Source organism: Doryrhamphus excisus, chromosome 9 (assembly GCF_030265055.1).
Source record: "Doryrhamphus excisus isolate RoL2022-K1 chromosome 9, RoL_Dexc_1.0, whole genome shotgun sequence".
In the NCBI taxonomy this organism is placed as follows: Eukaryota; Metazoa; Chordata; class Actinopteri; order Syngnathiformes; family Syngnathidae; genus Doryrhamphus; species Doryrhamphus excisus.
Window position 1 is genome coordinate 16,377,291 of NC_080474.1, and position 9,373 is coordinate 16,386,663.

Below are 9,373 nucleotides of genomic sequence, written 5' to 3' on the forward strand. Positions count from 1 at the left end.
GCTGATGTTTTCTTTATAGTCAGCGAACCAGCGGCTTAATAGAAATCTGTCTATGGAGCAGTTTGTATGTACACAGATAATATGCCTTAGCCACAAAGGAGGATCTTGTTTGTGTGGAAGTGGGTGTTTGCAGCAGAGATGCCTCAGAGTAATATAAGCCATGTGTCTTGTTTGACATGTCAATATTCTATAGATTAATGGGGTTGTGTGTGCATATGACTGAATGGCATATTACATAATGGCGTGCAGGGATAAAAACTAATTGGGCCTGCTCGTCTAGTTGGTCTCCAAGCAGTCATAATACTTCCCTGCAAGCACCTTCTATTTCTCTCAGCATGGATCCTTAGGAGCTCTTAAATTACCCGGGAAGAAAATACGAAGTAATGTGTTGATTTTTCTTTATTATGTTGTTTAGATGGCGAACCAAACAGAATCTGGACTTTTCCTTCCTCATGATGTATGCAGTCAGCAAAGGAGTTTATTACGTTCAGGTACGCCCTTAAATGAAGGTAAATGGTGCCTTCAGTCTGAAATGTCGCATGCAATTAAACCGTGGCGGTCGCAAAGTAAACTGTGTGGTGTTGCAGTCCATCAGAGTCTGTTTTTTCCCCTCATTAAAACCACCGCCTGTTTAGCTCACTCTCCGCTTAATCCTCTTAGACTTCTGCCGCACTCATCTGTCTTTTTAGTGCTCCAATTTGGAAATGTTTGGAAAAATTTGTCAGTGTACAGTGGAACCTCTAAACATTCAACACAGTCCACAGTCCACACTAGCGCTTTTTTCTACTCGTAAGAAGTACATAAAACATAAATAGTAAATTCCAGCCTTTTATTAACTGTACAAGTATCAGTTTAATCAACATTGTAACTTCAACTGTAAAACAAGTAAGGGGATGGACAACAGAAGCCACTCGTGTACCCTAACTGCCATTGAGACTATTGAAATAAAGCACTAATGTTATAATAATATATCATAATGTCATCTTTCACTTTGTACAGTGGTGGAATTGGAATTCACACTGTATTTAAAATATTTGGAGCACTTATTAACTGTATTAAAGAGCAGCATTTTATCTGGGGATGTATTAAACTACATGCTCAGAACGCACACAATTTTGGCTGTTTGCATTTACTTTGCTGATCAAAAATCTCTGAGTGTTGACTGTCTGTAGTTGTAGTTTTTTTCCCCCAAATTGGAAAACTGGGTTGGGTAGGTATGTTTGAGGTGGGCGGTTTCATTTTGTCGGCATTACTTGCAAGGAATTCGGTATACTGGCTCATTTGGGTTGTGTTGATTCCCACACAAGAGCTGTGATATTTGGCTTTACAGTATTTTTATTATGTTGCCTTGCATTGCTCCTCACAAGGGTCCACTATTTTGCTGTGTGCATTTTAGCGGCTGCTGATGTGCGGATCGATACTTGTATGTCTATACTTTTGATACCAGCGCTACATGCTCTGGAATCGATTCTCAAACCAAACATCGCCATACATCAGACAGTAAATCGGCAGCTACTGCTAGTATGCAACGCATTCCCGGAGCTCACCATTTGATGCTAGCTGCACTAAGATTTGGTACGTCATGCATGATGTTGGCTTTTTTCTTGTAAACATAGGCTCAATTTGAAATGGTTCAACTATAGCAAGATTCACATGTAGAGGTTCCACTGTAGCATTTCTTTAACTAATGACTGCCATGCGTACTTTGTTGTCAGTTTCACATCTAATGCATGCGGTGTGTCGTTTTCCATTCCCTGCTCTCACCTGGAGGGAAGAGGTATTTCCTTCTGCTCTAGTTTGGTGCAGTGTTTTCATTGCCCGTAGTCCTCAAACATTACCGTTTTTTTGTGTTATCTTAATGCAACCTCTCCCTTTGGTTTGTTGTGTGTTTAACTCCCTCTTTGTACATCTCAGTTGGAAGACGACATTGTGGCCAAGCCCAACTACTTTGCCACCATGAAGAACTTTGCCCTCCAGCTCTCGTCAGAGGACTGGATGGTCCTGGAGTTCTCTCAGTTGGGATTCATTGGTATGACATGTACTCAAAAACAGTGAGGACAGGTTCTCTAAACAAGTCCTTCACTAACTTTGTTTTGTAACTATAGTATTTCTGGCCCCAATTGGTCATGGTCTCCTGTTTACACATCCCCAAAGACTTGTTAATAAAGCTCCTTGCTGTTTGCTAATGAGCGTCTGTGCCAGTACTGTTGATACTCATTAAAGCTTTATCTGCTCCCTCGCAGGAAAGATGTTCCAGGCACCAGACCTGAATTTTATTGTTGAGTTCATCTTTATGTTCTACAAGGAGAAGCCCATCGATTGGCTGCTGGACCACATTCTCTGGGTTAAAGTTTGCAATCCTGAGAAAGATGCGGTATGTTCAAACCAAGTGTTTCCAACATTTAGTTGAGCTCTGCACATTACCGAAGTAGCACTGCAAATATTGCAGGTATTATAATGATAATTGTCAAATTACTTTCTATGGGAAACCGGGATCAGGGATCAATTCCAGGGTCAAACAGACAAATGTGAAAAATAGTGAGTGTAAAAAGAGATTAACTGCTGTGCAGGTTAACTTAAAGAACTCTGACACATCCTGTGGACTGAACAGCCAGGACATGTGTACTGGTCACTATCACTGGTTCACAGCTCAGTGGGAAGTGGCCGAGTGAAAATCAGCACCTCCAAGTACTAGTCCATTTCTCGCCTGGAAAAGCGTGGAGAGCCATCTTTGGGTCAGGGTTGAGATCCTGCCCCAATTGGAGAAGTTGAAGTACCTTGGGGTTGAGTGAGAGATGGATGTAGAGCGACATTGTCAAGCGGGTTGGAGCGCCGTCTGCAGTAATGCATTTTATACTGAAGCATGACAACAGTTTTCTTAATTAAATTGTATTTTTCCCAATTTTTTTATTACATTCCAAAAAAAAAACTGCCTTAGAGGCAGTCAAATATTAAGGTTAGTGTACAATGACAATAAATGCATTCTTTGTGTGTTCTCTGTCCACTCTTTTTCTGAATTTCCAGAAACACTGCGAGCGACAGAAGTCTAGCCTTCGCGTACGCTTCAGGCCTTCTTTGTTTCAACATGTGGGCCTCCATTCTTCTCTGCCTGGAAAGATCCAAAAGCTCACAGTGAGTCGTGTTCCACTGCAGTCACTCAGTCACCGTAGCCGTTCATTGTAGCCAATGATGCTCTCTGCCTGCGTCTGCAGGACAAAGACTTCCTGAAGCCGCTTCTTCACAAGATGCATATTAACCCCCCTGCTGAGGTGTCCACCTCCATGAAGGTAGACTTCCTGTGAAGTTCATAGTATTGCCACACTTTTAGAGTTGTTTAATAGTGTGTGTTGTCTGTTAGGTGTATCAGGGTCACACACTGGAGAAGACGTACCTTGGGGAGGATTTCTTCTGGGCCATCACTCCTAAAGCGGGAGATTACATGCTTTTCAAATTTGATAGACCTGTCAGTATAGAGAGGTAGGAAAAGGATTGGTTTTCTTGTTAGGTTGTTAGCTCTCATATAGTATTTGCACGTACAAATGTACAGACTATGAAAAAAGAACTAGCAGTCAACTCCCTTAAGTTTGTGGGTTTTTGTTTTTTTTGCCTTGGGTTTTTTTGTGGGGTTTTTTCTGTGATACCGACACACATAGTTGGTATAGATCACATTGAGAAAGTACGAGCCAAAAATGAAACTTATTGCAAAAGAGGAAAGGGGTAACCTACTTGGAACAAAATAAGCAGTCCAACTATTTCAGCACAAGTTACATCAAGCAGATACTCATGTACATGCAGTTATTACACCAACACTCCACTTATTTCCAGTAATACCTCTAAAACTGCACTAGGTGACCATATCAGACAACTTCATGTTTACAATCCACTATGTCTGAAAAGGGGACTAGTTTTGCTTGTTTTTTTATTACACTATTAGCACTTGTATGTATGACAGGTGACAAGTGTAACTTAGAATATTCCCTATTGAAGTAATAAAAGCTTTATGATGCTAACAGTTTGAGATAACAGATTACCAGTAATTCACTTTGCACGACATCCTATGGCTCATACAATTCTGATTTTAAGACCAGTTGAAAATTGTTAGGAATTTACCTTTTGCACTGTTGGAAATAGTGTAGTAGAAATATTGTATAATACTTGTATTCAAAAAAGGACTCAGGAATGAGTAGCAGCGCCATTCTCGTTAATTACCCCAAAGCATGTTTTCAGCTTTCTTGATGCCAGTGTTTCCAGGAGGCTAGTGGGAATGTTGCTCCAGGTGCTGAAGATGGCTTCATGGAGCGCTTCAACTGTCTGGAACTGATTTCTTTTTTTTTTTTTTTTAACCTGGCTTGCTATCCATCCCCATGTGTTCTCAATTAGATTTAGATCAGGGGAACACGGAGCATGATCTAAAAGAGTGAGGTTACTCCTCTGGAAGAAGCCCTTTGGCAGGCAGGCGTTGTGAACTGCAGCGTTGTCCTCTTGAAAAATCCATTAATTACCACACAGACGAGGGCTTTCAGTCAGGAGGGATGCCCCCTGGAAAAGCTCACATAGCCAGGTGCCTTTTGACGTCCCTGCACAAACAAGTTCCATTGAAGGAAAAAGCACCCCAGATCATAATGGCGCCCCGTCCACTGTGCTGTGTGGAAAACATGCCAGTGGGATCAGTAACGTTGGAAGCCATCAGGACTGTCAAGGTTACATTTTTTCTAATCAGAGAAACCTTTCAAGGTCCCATGTTTGATGCCCTCATGCATTCCAAACATGCAATTTTGTGGCGTTGAAGGAAACAAGGCTTTTTTTTTTTAAAACCCTTCTCTCACGGATACCGTCTGATGGATATTGGACTAACAACCTTTGCTTTTATGGACAGCCAATCGGAATCCTCCGACTCAGGGTCGGTGACTTTTTTTCTTCCATAACCCTCAGGACCTTCAGAAGTTTCAAATGTCTCTCTGACTGTGTCAACCTCTGCAGCAATGGCACGCTGTGAGAGGCCTTGCTTGAGCAGCTCAACAACCCGCCCGCTTTCAAAGAGAGAAATCTGCTTTGCCTTTGCCATCTAGAGATCATGACAGTGTGAATATCTGACAGAAGATCACATTGAATACACATTTTTTGGCTTTTAAAGGCTGTGGTCTTGTTTGAATCGCTACTAGGAACCCTCTTAAGATCCAACAGTGCAAAATGTAAATTTTTCATTTTTCAATGTAATTTTTTCAAAATCTGGACTTGAATACAAGGGCATGGAAATAAGTACATATACGTGCAATTTATTTATTTTTTAAACAATTATCTATGAATTTCAGTGTAAATTTGTATCCATATGAGCATATTTTTTAATTGGTAGATGATTTTTATCGCAGGTTCCTGTTCCGTAGCGGTAATGTGGAGCACCCGGGGGACAAGATGCAAAACACCACAGTGGAAATACTGCCCGTCTCCGTAAGGACGCACGCACACACACACACACACACACACATGCATCCATATACCAAATGAAAGTAATCATTAGATTACCCTGGTCTGGTTTCATTGAGCGATGCGGTATAATGATTTTAGTGTAAGCGTGGGACATCATTTGCGCCGCCCGAGGGGCCACCCCGCTCACATAGCCGGTCCACAAGACCATGTGACTCTTTGGCCGCCACTGCCGTTCAAATGACAAATCATTAACACTTGTGTTGACTCACTCAACTGTTGCATAATTTAACTCGGCCTTTTGTTAGGAGACTGGACTGCAGACCAAAGAGATGTACAAGAGAACTGAAGACCGCTTTTACAGGATCGGTGAGTGTATGCAATCACACATAAACACCAGGGTCAGATCAGACACATGGATCAGAGTTGGGGGGCCAAATAGTACCTCCTGAATATGTTGGATTCTTTTTGAAAGGGTCACTCCACTTACAAGGTGGCTCCAACGAAACATTTTGACAACCACCACTTGTCCAAAGTATATTGATAACTAAATCATATAGTATCGTGGTCCAATACTGTCCATTAGTCAAAAATATGCATGTTAAAGCTAATGGTACATATGTTTTGCCGAAATGAAGCATTTCCAGGAATACAAGTATTTTACACTGGTCACTAGGTGTCAGTGAACGCCACAATCACCTGATTTGATTGCCGGAACAACAGGCTTTTATTGCAGGTTTCAACGAGACACTATAATCCCTGTCACTGTTGCGGCCGTTACTCGCGCAATGCTGAAACTCACATCTTGACATCACTTCCTGTCGGTCCGTCACTCAGCTCCCCCAAGGAACACATTTATACAGAATTTAAACACACAAGCACAAGTCTTATGTCTTAAAGGGCTTATTTACTGTTATTATATTGACTACATTGGGTAATACGAGTGTAAATGTGACTATAGGGATGTTATTAAATTTTAAGAGGGCTCTAATGTTAAAAATTGTATTTGAAAGATAACATTTTAGAATGTTTTTAGAATATTCAATATTATAAAATATTGAATTTATAATTATGTGGCAAAAATTCGCTTATTACAGCCGGAGTGAGAGAGTCTGTTACAAACTTAGTTTTAAATTGTGGACGCTTAGAGATGTTCTCTTGATCTCGATCATAAACTTCAGCAGCAGGTACAACCTTCATGACACACACTGGCCTGGCTCACGTTCTCTAATACACTCCTGGTCAATAGTTTAAGACCATTTGAAAAATATTCCCCTGAGACTCTAAGGAATGGTGGGAAAAAATGTTTTAAAATGTGAAAGAATGGGAGGTCCTCAAACGCATTGTTTGATTGTTGTGATTCCACTGTAAAAGTGTGGTATTGTTTTTAAATAAATGTCTGTGATAACTGAATCAATCTCTCCCTTGCACATAGAAAGGTGAACATTTACACTGCTCATGTACAATGCATTTAAACACAGGTCATTTTGAGAAGGGTGTGGCCGAGGGGGCAGTCGCTCCCTCCTTCAATCCCATCCTGGCCTTGCGGCTATCTGTGATCAAAGACTCAGCTGTGTGGGCCATCATCAGTGAAGTAAGCAAACTGCAATATGTTATTGTTAATCTAGTCAAATGCTCAATAATATCTCCTTTGTGTTCGCTAGATCCATATAAAGAGGATAGCAGGCTGAATTGAATGGCTGCGCCCCTTGGGAGACCAAAAATCTGGAAAGACTGCGCACCAATGAAGCCTGCTAAGAGCTGCTCGTTTGAAGAACATCCGTTGTTTTTGTTTCTTGATTATCAGTCTTTACTTTCGGTCTCTGTCACTCTTGTGGTCTTACCTCCTATAGTGAGAATGTGAATACTACTGTCTACAAAAAAAAAAAAAAAACAGCTGCGTGAGCCGAAATCTGACCCACCCAGCAAGCAGCTTAGGAAAATTCATTCTTGATTTAATGACGATAAATCATGGCACCAGTCAGTCACCTGGACACTTTATGCTGCCAAATCTTTCCCTGTCTACTCAATGCTGCCACCCTAAGGCGAGCTGGGGACATTGCACTGTCACTAGCGCCAGCAGTTGAGCCTGCCATCATTCTCCTGAGGTATAAACAAAAAAAAAGAGACAGGTTGAAGATTGTCACCAGCCCAAAACCACACGTGTTCTCATACCTATAAAAGAAATCTCACCAAGTTCCTCGAAAGCCCACCTAGAAAGATTTCTGCGGCGTCTCTCTAACGATGGTCTGTGTATAGATGAAAACAAATCAGTTTTCAGAAGGAATATATTGATCTATGATTACAGATATGAAGGTGACTTTAATTTATTGGAAATAAATCCTTTAATTTGTACAAAAAGTAAATATATTTTTAATCTATTGAGATGTTTATGGTAGTGTTTTGGGTTTTATTGTGCACTGTCATGATTTTTGGGGGTGTTCTCCAACATCGCCCCCTCATTTCTTTTCACATTGTCAACTGCTCTCACGAATGCTAAATGATGATGAAAGGAGGGGCTGGAATAGACTTATTTGAAAGTTTTGTGCGTCAAATGTGGAGAAATGTGCCTTATATCAGGTCCCCTCATTGTGTATCAGCTATTTTAATCACATTTGCCAATGCCTCACTTGCTGGAAATAGTATTATTATTATTATTACTACTATTGTTGTCAAAATAGACAGTTGAATCTGTGTCCGGATGTGACTCCAAATGTGAACTTGATATCACATTTTTACAACTTAAAACTGTTAGCTTTGCACTGCTTGTTTGTTACATCACCATCGTGACCATTCTTTTTGCATGGTACCAATGAGTTTAAGGGCCACACTGGAAACTAAATCATGACTATGTATTTTATGAGAATAACAAAGTAATGTAGTGGGACAGTGAAGTCACTTTTTTTAAATATGGAAAAGATTTGCACATTTATGTAAAGAAGTCATGATCATGTTGCAAAGTCAAGTTTTCCTCAGAAAAAGATTGAGAATGAAGAACTAACATTGAAGTAGGACTACAAAAAAGAACGTTTTGTCTGAGAAAAATTCAAAATTTTACTCCAAAAAGTCATAAATGTACAAGGGAAACATTGTATTGTAAGATATCTTGGAAAAAAATTTGAAACATTTGAATTCCTGTGTGGCCCTTACTACTTTGTACCATTATTTTGCATCCTAATCCACATACAAGACTGCACTCACATTTTTATTTTTTTTTTGGAATGGAATGTCATGACTACTGATCGTCATAGGAATGCACTTTTTTTCTCTCCTTTTTTTCTAAATAGGAATATATAAAAAGCAATGAGCATCTGTCTGTCAGCATCTTTCCACCTTACTTGATAGCTCTATTCACTTATTGTGGCTCTTTTTTTAATTCATGGTCGGTAGCGAAGTGCCTTTTTAATGGAACAGATGTTTTACATGCACATTTGTACATAAAAGAGTACCTGACGAGTATTTTTTGTTGTTTCGCTGACCAGAGCAGCTAGGCTTCTTGATTAAACCATCTAAATGCTTGAACTCTTGATACGGTGTGCTTACTCCAGAAGAAGATGACAGAGACGCCAACACTTACCCGGATTGTCTCTTTTACACCAAGTGAATGTTTATCAATGGACAGCAGATAGAAACCCCCCCACCCAGTAAACCCATCAGTTTGTGTGCCTTCATGTCTTCATCTTGTACATGCGTATTGCCTGCCTCTGCTGATTTTGTTGGGACATCATTTTTTTCATGGACATGTTTGAAATAAATTGTAAAAACAAAAAGTGCCATGCCATGATTTTGTTCCCAATACCATCCACATCACTTTTCATTAAAGGACACATCCTGGCCATGACATAATTTCTTAATGAGACTCAGTATAAACATTTCAAACTTTACAAATGTAATTTAATTATGCTTATCACAACTGTGCTGTGAAAATTAGGGATGTCATTCACATATT

General features: G+C 40.1%; 1 protein-coding gene across 1 annotated transcript in view; it reads left to right on the plus strand.

Annotated features, from left to right (window-relative positions):
* Positions 1 to 9,331, plus strand: part of mgat4a (alpha-1,3-mannosyl-glycoprotein 4-beta-N-acetylglucosaminyltransferase A) — a 28,949-nt gene extending 19,618 nt beyond the window's left edge. The window contains exons 7-16 of the mRNA XM_058082504.1: positions 416 to 491; positions 1,915 to 2,029; positions 2,244 to 2,374; positions 3,025 to 3,132; positions 3,213 to 3,287; positions 3,359 to 3,477; positions 5,370 to 5,448; positions 5,733 to 5,793; positions 6,906 to 7,018; positions 7,089 to 9,331. Coding sequence (XP_057938487.1) covers positions 416 to 491; positions 1,915 to 2,029; positions 2,244 to 2,374; positions 3,025 to 3,132; positions 3,213 to 3,287; positions 3,359 to 3,477; positions 5,370 to 5,448; positions 5,733 to 5,793; positions 6,906 to 7,018; positions 7,089 to 7,115 — 904 coding nt within the window. The 3' untranslated portion in view covers positions 7,116 to 9,331. The remainder of the gene's footprint in view (positions 1 to 415; positions 492 to 1,914; positions 2,030 to 2,243; positions 2,375 to 3,024; positions 3,133 to 3,212; positions 3,288 to 3,358; positions 3,478 to 5,369; positions 5,449 to 5,732; positions 5,794 to 6,905; positions 7,019 to 7,088) is intronic.
* Positions 9,332 to 9,373: the final 42 nt, after the last annotated feature.